This window comes from Stigmatopora argus, chromosome 4, assembly GCF_051989625.1.
Source record: "Stigmatopora argus isolate UIUO_Sarg chromosome 4, RoL_Sarg_1.0, whole genome shotgun sequence".
NCBI lineage: Eukaryota > Metazoa > Chordata > Actinopteri > Syngnathiformes > Syngnathidae > Stigmatopora > Stigmatopora argus.
The window spans coordinates 20,209,226-20,229,005 of NC_135390.1; the positions used below are offsets into that span (position 1 = coordinate 20,209,226).

Sequence of the window (19,780 nt, forward strand, 5' to 3'; positions counted from 1 at the left end):
TTACTTTCGAAGATGTTTGGCTAGAGGGTATTTTTTATTTTATTTTTTTTAGATTGGGAGTCACTTCTTCCAAAGAGTGACAGGGTGCCTTTTTGATACATTTTTAATGTGAAATGAATTTTAAAGCTTTGGAAAACTGATTTTTTTTTGTGCTGTTCGTATTTAATGCAGTGAAGCAAGATGTCATCAAATTCTCAAGAGGAAACATTTACACAATTCCCAGTCCACATAAATCCATAAATGTGATGTTACCTAGTTTGTTTTGATTTGAAAGCTTTAGAAAACAATTTCGTGACTCCTTAATTTTTTAGCTGTTGTTTGTCCTGAAGCGAAATGCCATCTTGTTCACAAATCTGTTGCTTGTATCGCTCAGTGAAAACATTTGAATAATTCCCAGTCCCTCTACTCTGTGGGGAATAAAAGTAGGAAGAAAAAAAAAGCACACGTGATGTTATTACCTTAGAGAGACCAAGTAAGGTGGTTTTTTTTATTATTTAATTTTTTTTCCATTTCCAAAAAGAAAAGTACTGTTGCCTACTGAAAAGGTATCCAATTTCTCTGCGTTCAGCTGGAGGTGGTGGCTCTCCTGTTCTCCGATGTGTTCCTGGTGACCAAAGTGCAGAAGAAAGGAGAGCGACTAAAGGTGCTCCGCCCTCCTTTGGCCTTGGACAGAACCCACTGTATTCCATTGAAGGATAACTGTGAGTCCAAAACCATCCAAAGGCAATGAAAACTTGAGCCAAATGTGGATTTACAAGCGATGCCGTCCCTTTTTGTTTCTTATAGGTTCCTTTCTTCTGGTGGAAGTGGGAGAGCTTCGGTGTCCCGTCAATGTCGACATGTTTACAGCAAGCACTTGTGAAAGCTGCTCAAATTGGGTATCCACCATTCATCAGGCAAAGGTAGATATTGTGACACTGAAGATAAAAACTTCATTTTTGACTGCGAGATACTGACAGCGAGTGATCTTTTCCCCCAGCCAATTCTTCCAATTTAAATGAATTGGACGTCTATTGTTGTCAATGAGTTAATAGTCGTGGTTTGGAGTGAGATCGAGAGTTTGATAAACAAGTTACATTGTACCGTTTAGGCTATATTTATATGATTTTTTTTTTTTTAAACAACAACATATTTTAGCCTGTTGATAAACGATAATGTGTCTAAATCAGACGAATCTGAATGAGAAACGCTTTACATCTGCCCAAAATTGCAGGGGAAATATGTGTCGGCCAGGGGAAGAACGAGTTTACATTCTTACGCGACTCATCATCATTGATTAAAATAAATTGATATGACACAATTTATTGTCCTCACCACCGTACTAACTAGCCACCATCATTGCCACATTCATCTTAACTTATCACATTAATTCCAAAGGGTTTTATTGATTTGGGGGTGAGTAATAAGGACAAGTAAATGTCATATAAACTTTAAGTATAGTATTTAATGTCTATTTTTCAACATTTGATGGATAGGGTGTCTACATTTTTTGACCGGTGCGACTTCAAGTCCATAGAATATTTGAAAACCGTTTCTCTCAGTTGTCTCGAGTTGTCTGGTTCCATGAATTATTGTGGAATTTGATGAGCATCTTATCTGGATCACCTCAACAGGTAACGCTGAGAAACCTGAGGCAGGCGAACCGAAGAAGCGCCAAAGTTGAAGAAATGCACGGCACGGATTCCCACCAAGGAAAACGGGCCGCTTGTGAACTCCTCGTCAGCCACTTGGTAAATGGCGTCAATGCACCAAAAGACAATCACAAAGTAGCAATTCAAAGATTGGCCATCAAAGACAATGGACTCGGGATGGATCCAGAGGGGGAACGGAATCCGGCTTTTGCAAATGCTCAGATCCAGATGGAACAATCTGTCGCTTCTGTGAAGATAGACCAAGATTCCAGAAGCCCGAATAATTTGGTCCCGGGTGGCTATCCCGATGTCGACTACCCAACGGGAGAAGAGAATCCCTTGCGGGTTCCCGGCCAGACACGAGCATCCCAGGCCAAAAACCAGAGTCCTCCGAAGCTAAAGTTCCAACCTGAGACCAACCGCTTTGCAGAAATTCTCAAGGCTCCCATTTTAAAAAGGAACGGCCACCAGACCCTTTGTGTTCCCACGGCTCCCAATTCCAGGGGGTCGCAATCCAACACCTCGTCGTCCAACTCCGACTCCGAGTGCAGCCTCGATACCAAGAACTCTAGCATCGTGCTTAAGCTGAGCGCCCTGAAGCCCACCAAGGGGACCTTTTGGGGCGAGGACCCCGGAGCCTCGTCGGACGCCGGGCTCTTTTCCGAACCGGGACGGACGCGTCTCAAATCTGAGGCAAAAAGGTTTCAAGCGTCCCCCGCCACCATGGAGAATCTTTTGGAGAGATCCAGAGTGCGAGAAGCGAAGAGCCCGCAAGCGGCGCAAATGAAACTTACCGCTTCCCCGCCGACGTCCTCTTCGCCGTCTCCCAGTGAGGACGACAGAGATGAGGTAGGTGATGGTAGAAATGAGACGCCAACGTTACAAATTGAGAGATAAATTGAATGAAATATCAATTAGTATAAGTGCTTTAATACATTTAATTTTTTCTTTCAACGTTAGCGTCAAAAGCAGCAGTGCGTGGAGTAATCTAAAAAAAATTTGCAAGGAAGAGTACCTTTACTTTGACAATAATAGTACTCAAGTAAAAAAAAAATGACAAAGTACAAGTAAAGAAGTATTTGGTGAAAAGAATACTCAAGTAATGATTTACTGCTTAATGTCAACTTAAAAAAGACCACGAATATATAGTAAGGCTTTTTTTAAAATAAAATGACCATGTATAGTAAGGCTCTTTCTTCAAAAATTACCATGTATATTAAGGCTTTTTTCCTTAAAAAAACAATCATGTGTTGTAAGGCTCTTTTTCTTAAAAAATGACCATGTATAGTAAGGCGCTTTTTCTTAAAAAACGACCATGTATAGTAAGGCTTTTTGGTTAAAAAATGACCATGTATAGTAAGGCTTTTTGGTTAAAAAATGACCATGTATAGTAAGGTTTTTTTCTTTTAAAAAAAACGACATAGTATAGTAAGGCTTTTTTTTCTTAAAAAAACGACATAGTATAGTAAGGCCTTTTTCCTTAAAAAACGACATAGTATAGTAAGGCCTTTTTCCTTAAAAAACGACATAGTATAGTAAGGCTTTTTTCCCTTAAAAAACGACATAGTATAGTAAGGCTTTTTTCTTAAAAAAAAAACGACATAGTATAGTAAGGCTTTTTTTTTCTTAAAAAACGACATAGTATAGTAAGGCTTTTTTTCTTAAAAAACGACATAGTATAGTAAGGCTTTTTTTCTTAAAAAACGACATAGTGTAGTAAGGCTTTTTTCTTAAAAAAACGACATAGTATAGTAAGGCTTTTTCCCTTAAAAAACGACATAGTATAGTAAGGCTTTTTTCCTTAAAAAACGACATAGTATAGTAAGGCTTTTTTTCCTTAAAAAACGACATAGTATAGTAAGGCTTTTTTCTTTAAAAAAAAACGACATAGTATAGTAAGGCTTTTTTTCCTTAAAAAACGACATAGTATAGTAAGGCTTTTTTCTTTAAAAAAAAACGACATAGTATAGTAAGGCTTTTTTTCTTAAAAAAACGACATAGTATAGTAAGGCTTTTTTTCTTTAAAAAAGACAGTATAGTAAGGCTTTTTTCCTTAAACGACATAGTGTAGTAAGGCTTTTTTTCTTAAAAAACGACATAGTATAGTAAGGCTTTTTTTCTTAAACGACATAGTGTAGTAAGGCTTTTTTCTTAAAAAAACGACATAGTATAGTAAGGCTTTTTCCCTTAAAAAACGACATAGTATAGTAAGGCTTTTTTCCTTAAAAAACGACATAGTATAGTAAGGCTTTTTTTCCTTAAAAAAACGACATAGTATAGTAAGGCTTTTTTCTTTAAAAAAAACCGACATAGTATAGTAAGGCTTTTTTTTCTTAAAAAACGACATAGTATAGTAAGGCTTTTTTTCTTTAAAAAAGACACATTATAGTAAGGCTTTTTTTCTTAAAAACGACCATGTATAGTAAGGCTTTTTTTTCTTAAAAAACAACAGAGTATAGTAAGGCTTTTTTCTTTTAAAAAAACCGACATAGTATAGTACGGCTTTTTTTCTTAAACGACAGTAATGTAAGGCTTTTATTCTTTAAAAACGACATAGTATAGTAGGGCTTTTTTCCTTAAAAAATGGCATAGTATAGTACGGCTTTTTTTCTTAAACGACAGTAATGTAAGGCTTTTTTTCTTTAAAAACGACATAGTATAGTAAGGCTTTTTTTTCTTAAAAAACGACATAGTATAGTAAGGCCTTTTTCCTTAAAAAACGACATAGTATAGTAAGGCTTTTTTCCCTTAAAAAACGACATAGTATAGTAAGGCTTTTTTCTTTAAAAAACGACATGGTATAGTAAGGCTTTTTTTCTTAAAAAACAACATAGTATAGTAAGGCTTTTTTTTTTCTTAAAAAACGACATAGTATAGTAAGGCTTTTTTTTTTTCTTAAAAAACGACATAGTATAGTAAGGCTTTTTTTTCTTAAAAAACTACATAGTATAGTAAGGCTTTTTTCCCTTAAAAAACGACATAGTATAGTAAGGCTTTTTTCTTTAAAAAAACGACATAGTATAGTAAGGCTTTTTTTCTTAAAAAACGACATAGTATAGTACGGCTTTTTTTTCTTTAAAAAACGACATAGTATAGTAAGGCTTTTTTTCTTAAAAAACGACATAGTATAGTAAGGCCTTTTTCCTTAAAAAACGACATAGTATAGTAAGGCTTTTTTCCCTTAAAAAACGACATAGTATAGTAAGGCTTTTTTCTTTAAAAAAAAACGACATAGAATAGTAAGGCTTTTTTTTCTTAAAAAACGACATAGTATAGTAAGGCTTTTTTTCTTAAAATACGACATAGTATAGTAAGGCTTTTTTTCTTAAAAAACGACATAGTGTAGTAAGGCTTTTTTCTTAAAAAAACGACATAGTATAGTAAGGCTTTTTCCCTTAAAAAACGACATAGTATAGTAAGGCTTTTTCCCTTAAAAAACGACATAGTATAGTAAGGCTTTTTCCCTTAAAAAACGACATAGTATAGTAAGGCTTTTTTCCTTAAAAAACGACATAGTATAGTAAGGCTTTTTTTCCTTAAAAACGACATAGTATAGTAAGGCTTTTTTCTTTAAAAAAAACGACATAGTATAGTAAGGCTTTTTTTCTTAAAAAACGACATAGTATAGTAAGGCTTTTTTTCTTAAAAAACGACATAGTGTAGTAAGGCTTTTTTTCCTTAAAAAACGACGTAGTATAGTAAGGCTTTTTTCTTAAAAAAAACGACATAGTATAGTAAGGCTTTTTTTCTTAAAATACGACATAGTATAGTAAGGCTTTTTTTCTTAAAAAACGACGTAGTATAGTACGGCTTTTTTTCTTAAAAAACGACATAGTATAGTAAGGCTTTTTTTTCTTAAAAAACGACATAGTATAGTAAGGCCTTTTTCCTTAAAAAACGACATAGTATAGTAAGGCTTTTTTCCCTTAAAAAACGACATAGTATAGTAAGGCTTTTTTTCTTAAAAAACGACATAGTATAGTAAGGCTTTTTTTTCTTAAAAAACGACATAGTATAGTAAGGCTTTTTTTCTTAAAATACGACATAGTATAGTAAGGCTTTTTTTTTTAAAAAAAGACATAGTGTAGTAAGGCTTTTTTCTTAAAAAAACGACATAGTATAGTAAGGCTTTTTCCCTTAAAAAACGACATAGTATAGTAAGGCTTTTTTCTTAAAAACGACCATGTATAGTAAGGCTTTTTTTTCTTAAAAACCAACATAGTATGGTAAGGCTTTTTTCTTTAAAAAAACGACATAGTATAGTAAGGCTTTTTTTTCTTAAAAAATGACGTAGTATAGTAAGGCTTTTTTTCTTAAAAAACGACATAGTATAGTAAGGCTTTTTTCCCTTAAAAACGACATAGTATAGTAAGGCTTTTTTCTTTAAAAAAACGACATGGTATAGTAAGGCTTTTTTTCTTAAAAAACGACATAGTATAGTAAGGCTTTTTTTCTTAAAAAACGACATAGTATAGTAAGGCTTTTTTTCTTAAAAAACGACAGTATAGTAAGGCTTTTTTTCTTAAAAAACGACATAGTATAGTAAGGCTTTTTTCTTAAAAACAACCATGTATAGTAAGGCTTTTTTTTCTTAAAAACCGACATAGTATAGTAAGGCTTTTTTCTTTAAAAAAAACGACATAGTATAGTAAGGCTTTTTTTTCTTAAAAAACGACATAGTATAGTAAGGCTTTTTTTTCTTAAAAAACGACATAGTATAGTAAGGCTTTTTTTCTTAAAAAACGACATAGTATAATAAGGCTTTTTTTCTTAAAAAACGACAGTGTAGTAAGGCTTTTTTCTTTAAAAAACGACATAGTATAGTAAGGCTTTTTCCCTTAAAAAAACGACATAGTATAGTAAGGCTTTTTTCCTTAAAAAACGACATAGTATAGTAAGGCTTTTTTTCCTTAAAAAACGACATAGTATAGTAAGGCTTTTTTCTTTAAAAAACGACATAGTATAGTAAGGCTTTTTTTCTTAAAAAACGACATAGTATAGTACGGCTTTTTTTTCTTTAAAAAACGACATAGTATAGTAAGGCTTTTTTTTCTTAAACGAAATAGTATAGTAAGGCCTTTTTCCTTAAAAAACGACATAGTATAGTAAGGCTGTTTTCCCTTAAAAAACGACATAGTATAGTAAGGCTTTTTTCTTTAAAAAAACGACATAGTATAGTAAGGCTTTTTTCTTAAAAAAAACGACATAGTATAGTAAGGCTTTTTTTTCTTAAAAAACGACATAGTATAGTAAGGCTTTTTTTCTTAAAATACGACAAAGTATAGTAAGGCTTTTTTTCTTAAAAAACGACAGTGTAGTAAGGCTTTTTCCCTTAAAAAACGACATAGAATAGTAAGGCTTTTTTCCTTAAAAAACGACATAGTATAGTAAGGCTTTTTTCCTTAAAAAACGACATAGTATAGTAAGGCTTTTTTCTTTTAAAAAAACGACAAAGTATAGTAAGGCTTTTTTCCTTAAAAAACGGCATAGTATAGTAAGGCTTTTTTCCCTTAAAAAACGACATAGTATAGTAAGGCTTTTTTCTTAAAAAAAATGACATGGTATAGTAAGGCTTTTTTTCTTAAAAAACGACATAGTATAGTAAGGCTTTTTTTCCTTAAAAAACGACATAGTATAGTAAGGCTTTTTTCTTTAAAAAAAAACGACATAGTATAGTAAGGCTTTTTTTCCTTAAAAAACGACATAGTATAGTAAGGCTTTTTTCTTTAAAAAAAAACGACATAGTATAGTAAGGCTTTTTTTCTTAAAAAAACGACATAGTATAGTAAGGCTTTTTTTCTTTAAAAAAGACAGTATAGTAAGGCTTTTTTCCTTAAACGACATAGTGTAGTAAGGCTTTTTTTCTTAAAAAACGACATAGTATAGTAAGGCTTTTTTTCTTAAACGACATAGTGTAGTAAGGCTTTTTTCTTAAAAAAACGACATAGTATAGTAAGGCTTTTTCCCTTAAAAAACGACATAGTATAGTAAGGCTTTTTTCCTTAAAAAACGACATAGTATAGTAAGGCTTTTTTTCCTTAAAAAAACGACATAGTATAGTAAGGCTTTTTTCTTTAAAAAAAACCGACATAGTATAGTAAGGCTTTTTTTTCTTAAAAAACGACATAGTATAGTAAGGCTTTTTTTCTTTAAAAAAGACACATTATAGTAAGGCTTTTTTTCTTAAAAACGACCATGTATAGTAAGGCTTTTTTTTCTTAAAAAACAACAGAGTATAGTAAGGCTTTTTTCTTTTAAAAAAACCGACATAGTATAGTACGGCTTTTTTTCTTAAACGACAGTAATGTAAGGCTTTTATTCTTTAAAAACGACATAGTATAGTAGGGCTTTTTTCCTTAAAAAATGGCATAGTATAGTACGGCTTTTTTTCTTAAACGACAGTAATGTAAGGCTTTTTTTCTTTAAAAACGACATAGTATAGTAAGGCTTTTTTTTCTTAAAAAACGACATAGTATAGTAAGGCCTTTTTCCTTAAAAAACGACATAGTATAGTAAGGCTTTTTTCCCTTAAAAAACGACATAGTATAGTAAGGCTTTTTTCTTTAAAAAACGACATGGTATAGTAAGGCTTTTTTTCTTAAAAAACAACATAGTATAGTAAGGCTTTTTTTTTTCTTAAAAAACGACATAGTATAGTAAGGCTTTTTTTTTTTCTTAAAAAACGACATAGTATAGTAAGGCTTTTTTTTCTTAAAAAACTACATAGTATAGTAAGGCTTTTTTCCCTTAAAAAACGACATAGTATAGTAAGGCTTTTTTCTTTAAAAAAACGACATAGTATAGTAAGGCTTTTTTTCTTAAAAAACGACATAGTATAGTACGGCTTTTTTTTCTTTAAAAAACGACATAGTATAGTAAGGCTTTTTTTCTTAAAAAACGACATAGTATAGTAAGGCCTTTTTCCTTAAAAAACGACATAGTATAGTAAGGCTTTTTTCCCTTAAAAAACGACATAGTATAGTAAGGCTTTTTTCTTTAAAAAAAAACGACATAGAATAGTAAGGCTTTTTTTTCTTAAAAAACGACATAGTATAGTAAGGCTTTTTTTCTTAAAATACGACATAGTATAGTAAGGCTTTTTTTCTTAAAAAACGACATAGTGTAGTAAGGCTTTTTTCTTAAAAAAACGACATAGTATAGTAAGGCTTTTTCCCTTAAAAAACGACATAGTATAGTAAGGCTTTTTCCCTTAAAAAACGACATAGTATAGTAAGGCTTTTTCCCTTAAAAAACGACATAGTATAGTAAGGCTTTTTTCCTTAAAAAACGACATAGTATAGTAAGGCTTTTTTTCCTTAAAAACGACATAGTATAGTAAGGCTTTTTTCTTTAAAAAAAACGACATAGTATAGTAAGGCTTTTTTTCTTAAAAAACGACATAGTATAGTAAGGCTTTTTTTCTTAAAAAACGACATAGTGTAGTAAGGCTTTTTTTCCTTAAAAAACGACGTAGTATAGTAAGGCTTTTTTCTTAAAAAAAACGACATAGTATAGTAAGGCTTTTTTTCTTAAAATACGACATAGTATAGTAAGGCTTTTTTTCTTAAAAAACGACGTAGTATAGTACGGCTTTTTTTCTTAAAAAACGACATAGTATAGTAAGGCTTTTTTTTCTTAAAAAACGACATAGTATAGTAAGGCCTTTTTCCTTAAAAAACGACATAGTATAGTAAGGCTTTTTTCCCTTAAAAAACGACATAGTATAGTAAGGCTTTTTTTCTTAAAAAACGACATAGTATAGTAAGGCTTTTTTTTCTTAAAAAACGACATAGTATAGTAAGGCTTTTTTTCTTAAAATACGACATAGTATAGTAAGGCTTTTTTTTTTAAAAAAAGACATAGTGTAGTAAGGCTTTTTTCTTAAAAAAACGACATAGTATAGTAAGGCTTTTTCCCTTAAAAAACGACATAGTATAGTAAGGCTTTTTTCTTAAAAACGACCATGTATAGTAAGGCTTTTTTTTCTTAAAAACCAACATAGTATGGTAAGGCTTTTTTCTTTAAAAAAACGACATAGTATAGTAAGGCTTTTTTTTCTTAAAAAATGACGTAGTATAGTAAGGCTTTTTTTCTTAAAAAACGACATAGTATAGTAAGGCTTTTTTCCCTTAAAAACGACATAGTATAGTAAGGCTTTTTTCTTTAAAAAAACGACATGGTATAGTAAGGCTTTTTTTCTTAAAAAACGACATAGTATAGTAAGGCTTTTTTTCTTAAAAAACGACATAGTATAGTAAGGCTTTTTTTCTTAAAAAACGACAGTATAGTAAGGCTTTTTTTCTTAAAAAACGACATAGTATAGTAAGGCTTTTTTCTTAAAAACAACCATGTATAGTAAGGCTTTTTTTTCTTAAAAACCGACATAGTATAGTAAGGCTTTTTTCTTTAAAAAAAACGACATAGTATAGTAAGGCTTTTTTTTCTTAAAAAACGACATAGTATAGTAAGGCTTTTTTTTCTTAAAAAACGACATAGTATAGTAAGGCTTTTTTTCTTAAAAAACGACATAGTATAATAAGGCTTTTTTTCTTAAAAAACGACAGTGTAGTAAGGCTTTTTTCTTTAAAAAACGACATAGTATAGTAAGGCTTTTTCCCTTAAAAAAACGACATAGTATAGTAAGGCTTTTTTCCTTAAAAAACGACATAGTATAGTAAGGCTTTTTTTCCTTAAAAAACGACATAGTATAGTAAGGCTTTTTTCTTTAAAAAACGACATAGTATAGTAAGGCTTTTTTTCTTAAAAAACGACATAGTATAGTACGGCTTTTTTTTCTTTAAAAAACGACATAGTATAGTAAGGCTTTTTTTTCTTAAACGAAATAGTATAGTAAGGCCTTTTTCCTTAAAAAACGACATAGTATAGTAAGGCTGTTTTCCCTTAAAAAACGACATAGTATAGTAAGGCTTTTTTCTTTAAAAAAACGACATAGTATAGTAAGGCTTTTTTCTTAAAAAAAACGACATAGTATAGTAAGGCTTTTTTTTCTTAAAAAACGACATAGTATAGTAAGGCTTTTTTTCTTAAAATACGACAAAGTATAGTAAGGCTTTTTTTCTTAAAAAACGACAGTGTAGTAAGGCTTTTTCCCTTAAAAAACGACATAGAATAGTAAGGCTTTTTTCCTTAAAAAACGACATAGTATAGTAAGGCTTTTTTCCTTAAAAAACGACATAGTATAGTAAGGCTTTTTTCTTTTAAAAAAACGACAAAGTATAGTAAGGCTTTTTTCCTTAAAAAACGGCATAGTATAGTAAGGCTTTTTTCCCTTAAAAAACGACATAGTATAGTAAGGCTTTTTTCTTAAAAAAAATGACATGGTATAGTAAGGCTTTTTTTCTTAAAAAACGACATAGTATAGTAAGGCTTTTTTTCCTTAAAAAACGACATAGTATAGTAAGGCTTTTTTCTTTAAAAAAAAACGACATAGTATAGTAAGGCTTTTTTTCCTTAAAAAACGACATAGTATAGTAAGGCTTTTTTCTTTAAAAAAAAACGACATAGTATAGTAAGGCTTTTTTTCTTAAAAAAACGACATAGTATAGTAAGGCTTTTTTTCTTTAAAAAAGACAGTATAGTAAGGCTTTTTTCCTTAAACGACATAGTGTAGTAAGGCTTTTTTTCTTAAAAAACGACATAGTATAGTAAGGCTTTTTTTCTTAAACGACATAGTGTAGTAAGGCTTTTTTCTTAAAAAAACGACATAGTATAGTAAGGCTTTTTCCCTTAAAAAACGACATAGTATAGTAAGGCTTTTTTCCTTAAAAAACGACATAGTATAGTAAGGCTTTTTTTCCTTAAAAAAACGACATAGTATAGTAAGGCTTTTTTCTTTAAAAAAAACCGACATAGTATAGTAAGGCTTTTTTTTCTTAAAAAACGACATAGTATAGTAAGGCTTTTTTTCTTTAAAAAAGACACATTATAGTAAGGCTTTTTTTCTTAAAAACGACCATGTATAGTAAGGCTTTTTTTTCTTAAAAAACAACAGAGTATAGTAAGGCTTTTTTCTTTTAAAAAAACCGACATAGTATAGTACGGCTTTTTTTCTTAAACGACAGTAATGTAAGGCTTTTATTCTTTAAAAACGACATAGTATAGTAGGGCTTTTTTCCTTAAAAAATGGCATAGTATAGTACGGCTTTTTTTCTTAAACGACAGTAATGTAAGGCTTTTTTTCTTTAAAAACGACATAGTATAGTAAGGCTTTTTTTTCTTAAAAAACGACATAGTATAGTAAGGCCTTTTTCCTTAAAAAACGACATAGTATAGTAAGGCTTTTTTCCCTTAAAAAACGACATAGTATAGTAAGGCTTTTTTCTTTAAAAAACGACATGGTATAGTAAGGCTTTTTTTCTTAAAAAACAACATAGTATAGTAAGGCTTTTTTTTTTCTTAAAAAACGACATAGTATAGTAAGGCTTTTTTTTTTTCTTAAAAAACGACATAGTATAGTAAGGCTTTTTTTTCTTAAAAAACTACATAGTATAGTAAGGCTTTTTTCCCTTAAAAAACGACATAGTATAGTAAGGCTTTTTTCTTTAAAAAAACGACATAGTATAGTAAGGCTTTTTTTCTTAAAAAACGACATAGTATAGTACGGCTTTTTTTTCTTTAAAAAACGACATAGTATAGTAAGGCTTTTTTTCTTAAAAAACGACATAGTATAGTAAGGCCTTTTTCCTTAAAAAACGACATAGTATAGTAAGGCTTTTTTCCCTTAAAAAACGACATAGTATAGTAAGGCTTTTTTCTTTAAAAAAAAACGACATAGAATAGTAAGGCTTTTTTTTCTTAAAAAACGACATAGTATAGTAAGGCTTTTTTTCTTAAAATACGACATAGTATAGTAAGGCTTTTTTTCTTAAAAAACGACATAGTGTAGTAAGGCTTTTTTCTTAAAAAAACGACATAGTATAGTAAGGCTTTTTCCCTTAAAAAACGACATAGTATAGTAAGGCTTTTTCCCTTAAAAAACGACATAGTATAGTAAGGCTTTTTCCCTTAAAAAACGACATAGTATAGTAAGGCTTTTTTCCTTAAAAAACGACATAGTATAGTAAGGCTTTTTTTCCTTAAAAACGACATAGTATAGTAAGGCTTTTTTCTTTAAAAAAAACGACATAGTATAGTAAGGCTTTTTTTCTTAAAAAACGACATAGTATAGTAAGGCTTTTTTTCTTAAAAAACGACATAGTGTAGTAAGGCTTTTTTTCCTTAAAAAACGACGTAGTATAGTAAGGCTTTTTTCTTAAAAAAAACGACATAGTATAGTAAGGCTTTTTTTCTTAAAATACGACATAGTATAGTAAGGCTTTTTTTCTTAAAAAACGACGTAGTATAGTACGGCTTTTTTTCTTAAAAAACGACATAGTATAGTAAGGCTTTTTTTTCTTAAAAAACGACATAGTATAGTAAGGCCTTTTTCCTTAAAAAACGACATAGTATAGTAAGGCTTTTTTCCCTTAAAAAACGACATAGTATAGTAAGGCTTTTTTTCTTAAAAAACGACATAGTATAGTAAGGCTTTTTTTTCTTAAAAAACGACATAGTATAGTAAGGCTTTTTTTCTTAAAATACGACATAGTATAGTAAGGCTTTTTTTTTTAAAAAAAGACATAGTGTAGTAAGGCTTTTTTCTTAAAAAAACGACATAGTATAGTAAGGCTTTTTCCCTTAAAAAACGACATAGTATAGTAAGGCTTTTTTCTTAAAAACGACCATGTATAGTAAGGCTTTTTTTTCTTAAAAACCAACATAGTATGGTAAGGCTTTTTTCTTTAAAAAAACGACATAGTATAGTAAGGCTTTTTTTTCTTAAAAAATGACGTAGTATAGTAAGGCTTTTTTTCTTAAAAAACGACATAGTATAGTAAGGCTTTTTTCCCTTAAAAACGACATAGTATAGTAAGGCTTTTTTCTTTAAAAAAACGACATGGTATAGTAAGGCTTTTTTTCTTAAAAAACGACATAGTATAGTAAGGCTTTTTTTCTTAAAAAACGACATAGTATAGTAAGGCTTTTTTTCTTAAAAAACGACAGTATAGTAAGGCTTTTTTTCTTAAAAAACGACATAGTATAGTAAGGCTTTTTTCTTAAAAACAACCATGTATAGTAAGGCTTTTTTTTCTTAAAAACCGACATAGTATAGTAAGGCTTTTTTCTTTAAAAAAAACGACATAGTATAGTAAGGCTTTTTTTTCTTAAAAAACGACATAGTATAGTAAGGCTTTTTTTTCTTAAAAAACGACATAGTATAGTAAGGCTTTTTTTCTTAAAAAACGACATAGTATAATAAGGCTTTTTTTCTTAAAAAACGACAGTGTAGTAAGGCTTTTTTCTTTAAAAAACGACATAGTATAGTAAGGCTTTTTCCCTTAAAAAAACGACATAGTATAGTAAGGCTTTTTTCCTTAAAAAACGACATAGTATAGTAAGGCTTTTTTTCCTTAAAAAACGACATAGTATAGTAAGGCTTTTTTCTTTAAAAAACGACATAGTATAGTAAGGCTTTTTTTCTTAAAAAACGACATAGTATAGTACGGCTTTTTTTTCTTTAAAAAACGACATAGTATAGTAAGGCTTTTTTTTCTTAAACGAAATAGTATAGTAAGGCCTTTTTCCTTAAAAAACGACATAGTATAGTAAGGCTGTTTTCCCTTAAAAAACGACATAGTATAGTAAGGCTTTTTTCTTTAAAAAAACGACATAGTATAGTAAGGCTTTTTTCTTAAAAAAAACGACATAGTATAGTAAGGCTTTTTTTTCTTAAAAAACGACATAGTATAGTAAGGCTTTTTTTCTTAAAATACGACAAAGTATAGTAAGGCTTTTTTTCTTAAAAAACGACAGTGTAGTAAGGCTTTTTCCCTTAAAAAACGACATAGAATAGTAAGGCTTTTTTCCTTAAAAAACGACATAGTATAGTAAGGCTTTTTTCCTTAAAAAACGACATAGTATAGTAAGGCTTTTTTCTTTTAAAAAAACGACAAAGTATAGTAAGGCTTTTTTCCTTAAAAAACGGCATAGTATAGTAAGGCTTTTTTCCCTTAAAAAACGACATAGTATAGTAAGGCTTTTTTCTTAAAAAAAATGACATGGTATAGTAAGGCTTTTTTTCTTAAAAAACGACATAGTATAGTAAGGCTTTTTTCTTTAAAAAAACGACATAGTATAGTAAGGCTTTTTTTCTTAAAAAACAACATAGTATAGTAAGGCTTTTTTTCTTTAAAAAAGACATAGTATAGTAAGGCTTTTTTCTTAAAAACGACCATGTATAGTAAGGCTTTTTTTCTTAAAAACCGACATAGTATAGTAAGGCTTTTTTCTTTAAAAAAAAACGACATAGTATAGTAAGGCTTTTTTTTCTTAAAAAACGACATAGTATAGTAAGGCCTTTTTCCTTAAAAAACGACATAGTATAGTAAGGCTTTTTTCCCTTAAAAAACGACATAGTATAGTAAGGCTTTTTTCTTTAAAAAAACGACATGGTATAGTAAGGCTTTTTTTCTTAAAAAACAACATAGTATAGTAAGGCTTTTTTCTTTAAAAAAACGACATAGTATAGTAAGGCTTTTTTCCCTTAAAAAACGACATAGTATAGTAAGGCTTTTTTTTCTTAAAAAACGACATAGTATAGTAAGGCCTTTTTCCTTAAAAACCGACATAGTATAGTAAGGCTTTTTTTTTCTTAAAAACCGACATAGTATAGTAAGGCTTTTTTCTTTAAAAAAAACGACATAGTATAGTAAGGCTTTTTTTTTCTTAAAAAACGACATAGTATAGTAAGGCTTTTTTTCTTAAAAAATGACATAGTATAATAAGGCTTTTTTTCTTAAAAAACGACATTCTAGTAAGGCTTTTTTCTTAAAAAAACGACATAGTATAGTAAGGCTTTTTCCCTTAAAAAAACGACATAGTATAGTAAGGCTTTTTCCCTTAAAAAAACGACATAGTATAGTAAGGCTTTTTTCCTTAAAAAACGACATAGTATAGTAAGGCTTTTTTTCCTTAAAAAACGACATAGTATAGTAAGGCTTTTTTCTTTAAAAAACGACATAGTATAGTAAGGCTTTTTTTCTTAAAAAACGACATAGTATAGTACAGCTTTTTTTTCTTTAAAAAACGACATAGTATAGTAAGGCTTTTTTTTCTTAAAAAACGACATAGTATAGTAAGGCCTTTTTCCTTAAAAAACGACATAGTATAGTAAGGCTTTTTTCCCTTAAAAAACGACATAGTATAGTAAGGCTTTTTTCTTTAAAAAAACGACATGGTATAGTAAGGCTTTTTTCCCTTAAAAAACGACATAGTATAGTAAGGCTTTTTTCTTTAAAAAAACGACATAGTATAGTAAGGCTTTTTTCCCTTAAAAAACGACATAGTATAGTAAGGCTTTTTTTTCTTAAAAAACGACATAGTATAGTAAGGCCTTTTTCCTTAAAAACCGACATAGTATAGTAAGGCTTTTTTCTTAAAAAAACGACATAGTATAGTAAGGCTTTTTTTCCTTAAAAAACGACATAGTATAGTAAGGCTTTTTTCTTTAAAAAACGACATAGTATAGTAAGGCTTTTTTTCTTAAAAAACGACATAGTATAGTACGGCTTTTTTTTCTTTAAAAAACGACATAGTATAGTAAGGCTTTTTTTTCTTAAAAAACGACATAGTATAGTAAGGCCTTTTTCCTTAAAAAACGACATAGTATAGTAAGGCTTTTTTCCCTTAAAAAACGACATAGTATAGTAAGGCTTTTTTCTTTAAAAAAACGACATAGTATAGTAAGGCTTTTTTCTTAAAAAAAAGACATAGTATAGTAATGCTTTTTTTTCTTAAAAAACGACATAGTATAGTAAGGCTTTTTTTCTTTAAATACGACATAGTATAGTAAGGCTTTTTTTCTTAAAAAACGACAGTGTAGTAAGGCTTTTTCCCTTAAAAAACGACATAGAATAGTAAGGCTTTTTTCCTTAAAAAACGACATAGTATAGTAAGGCTTTTTTCCTTAAAAAACGACATAGTATAGTAAGGCTTTTTTCCCTTAAAAAACGACATAGTATAGTAAGGCTTTTTTCTTAAAAAAATGACATAGTATAGTAAGGCTTTTTTTCTTAAAAAACAACATAGTATAGTAAGGCTTTTTTTCTTTAAAAAAGACAGTATAGTAAGGCTTTTTTCTTAAAAACGACCATGTATAGTAAGGCTTTTTTTCTTAAAAACCGACATAGTATAGTAAGGCTTTTTTCTTTAAAAAAAAAACGACATAGTATAGTAAGGCTTTTTTTTCTTAAAAAACAACATAGTATAGTAAGGCCTTTTTCCTTAAAAAACGACATAGTATAGTAAGGCTTTTTTCCCTTAAAAAACGACATGGTATAGTAAGGCTTTTTTCTTTAAAAAAACGACATGGTATAGTAAGGCTTTTTTTCTTAAAAAACAACATAGTATAGTAAGGCTTTTTTCTTTAAAAAAACGACATAGTATAGTAAGGCTTTTTTCCCTTAAAAAACGACATAGTATAGTAAGGCTTTTTTTTCTTAAAAAACGACATAGTATAGTAAGGCCTTTTTCCTTAAAAACCGACATAGTATAGTAAGGCTTTTTTTTTCTTAAAAACCGACATAGTATAGTAAGGCTTTTTTCTTTAAAAAAAACGACATAGTATAGTAAGGCTTTTTTTTTCTTAAAAAACGACATAGTATAGTAAGGCTTTTTTTCTTAAAAAACGACAGTGTAGTAAGGCTTTTTCCCTTAAAAAACGACATGGTATAGTAAGGCTTTTTTTCTTAAAAAACAACATAGTATAGTAAGGCTTTTTTCTTTAAAAAAACGACATAGTATAGTAAGGCTTTTTTCCCTTAAAAAACGACATAGTATAGTAAGGCTTTTTTTTCTTAAAAAACGACATAGTATAGTAAGGCCTTTTTCCTTAAAAACCGACATAGTATAGTAAGGCTTTTTTTTTCTTAAAAACCGACATAGTATAGTAAGGCTTTTTTCTTTAAAAAAAACGACATAGTATAGTAAGGCTTTTTTTTTCTTAAAAAACGACATAGTATAGTAAGGCTTTTTTTCTTAAAAAATGACATAGTATAATAAGGCTTTTTTTCTTAAAAAACGACAGTGTAGTAAGGCTTTTTTCTTAAAAAAACGACATAGTATAGTAAGGCTTTTTCCCTTAAAAAAACGACATAGTATAGTAAGGCTTTTTCCCTTAAAAAAACGACATAGTATAGTAAGGCTTTTTTCCTTAAAAAACGACATAGTATAGTAAGGCTTTTTTTCCTTAAAAAACGACATAGTATAGTAAGGCTTTTTTCTTTAAAAAACGACATAGTATAGTAAGGCTTTTTTTCTTAAAAAACGACATAGTATAGTACGGCTTTTTTTTCTTTAAAAAACGACATAGTATAGTAAGGCTTTTTTTTCTTAAAAATTGACATAGTATAGTAAGGCCTTTTTCCTTAAAAAACGACATAGTATAGTAAGGCTTTTTTCCCTTAAAAAACGACATAGTATAGTAAGGCTTTTTTCTTTAAAAAAACGACATGGTATAGTAAGGCTTTTTTCCCTTAAAAAACGACATAGTATAGTAAGGCTTTTTTCTTTAAAAAAACGACATAGTATAGTAAGGCTTTTTTCCCTTAAAAAACGACATAGTATAGTAAGGCTTTTTTTTCTTAAAAAACGACATAGTATAGTAAGGCCTTTTTCCTTAAAAACCGACATAGTATAGTAAGGCTTTTTTCTTAAAAAAACGACATAGTATAGTAAGGCTTTTTTTCCTTAAAAAACGACATAGTATAGTAAGGCTTTTTTCTTTAAAAAACGACATAGTATAGTAAGGCTTTTTTTCTTAAAAAACGACATAGTATAGTACGGCTTTTTTTTCTTTAAAAAACGACATAGTATAGTAAGGCTTTTTTTTCTTAAAAAACGACATAGTATAGTAAGGCCTTTTTCCTTAAACAACATAGTATAGTAAGGCTTTTTTCCCTTAAAAAACGACATAGTATAGTAAGGCTTTTTTCTTTAAAAAAACGACATAGTATAGTAAGGCTTTTTTCTTAAAAAAAAGACATAGTATAGTAATGCTTTTTTTTCTTAAAAAACGACATAGTATAGTAAGGCTTTTTTTCTTTAAATACGACATAGTATAGTAAGGCTTTTTTTCTTAAAAAACGACAGTGTAGTAAGGCTTTTTCCCTTAAAAAACGACATAGAATAGTAAGGCTTTTTTCCTTAAAAAACGACATAGTATAGTAAGGCTTTTTTCCTTAAAAAACGACATAGTATAGTAAGGCTTTTTTCCCTTAAAAAACGACATAGTATAGTACGGCTTTTTTTCTTAAAATACGACATAGTATAGTAAGGCTTTTTTTCTTAAAAAACGACGTAGTATAGTACGGCTTTTTTTCTTAAAATACGACATAGTATAGTAAGGCTTTTTTTTTTAAAAAAAGACATAGTGTAGTAAGGCTTTTTTCTTAAAAAAACGACATAGTATAGTAAGGCTTTTTCCCTTAAAAAACGACATAGTATAGTAAGGCTTTTTTCTTAAAAACGACCATGTATAGTAAGGCTTTTTTTTCTTAAAAACCAACATAGTATGGTAAGGCTTTTTTCTTTAAAAAAACGACATAGTATAGTAAGGCTTTTTTTTCTTAAAAAATGACGTAGTATAGTAAGGCTTTTTTTCTTAAAAAACGACATAGTATAGTAAGGCTTTTTTCCCTTAAAAACGACATAGTATAGTAAGGCTTTTTTCTTTAAAAAAACGACATGGTATAGTAAGGCTTTTTTTCTTAAAAAACGACATAGTATAGTAAGGCTTTTTTTCTTAAAAAACGACATAGTATAGTAAGGCTTTTTTTCTTAAAAAACGACAGTATAGTAAGGCTTTTTTTCTTAAAAAACGACATAGTATAGTAAGGCTTTTTTCTTAAAAACAACCATGTATAGTAAGGCTTTTTTTTCTTAAAAACCGACATAGTATAGTAAGGCTTTTTTCTTTAAAAAAAACGACATAGTATAGTAAGGCTTTTTTTTCTTAAAAAACGACATAGTATAGTAAGGCTTTTTTTTCTTAAAAAACGACATAGTATAGTAAGGCTTTTTTTCTTAAAAAA

General features: G+C 29.3%; 1 protein-coding gene across 3 annotated transcripts in view; it reads left to right on the forward strand.

Moving 5' to 3' along the window:
* plekhg6 (pleckstrin homology domain containing, family G (with RhoGef domain) member 6) overlaps positions 1-19,780 on the forward strand; it is a 49,018-nt gene that overhangs the window by 9,347 nt on the left and 19,891 nt on the right. For all 3 annotated transcript variants that reach the window (XM_077598535.1, XM_077598534.1, XM_077598536.1), the window contains exons 13-15: positions 569-701; positions 787-902; positions 1,614-2,480. In XM_077598535.1, the coding sequence (XP_077454661.1) occupies positions 569-701; positions 787-902; positions 1,614-2,480 (1,116 nt within the window). The remainder of the gene's footprint in view (positions 1-568; positions 702-786; positions 903-1,613; positions 2,481-19,780) is intronic.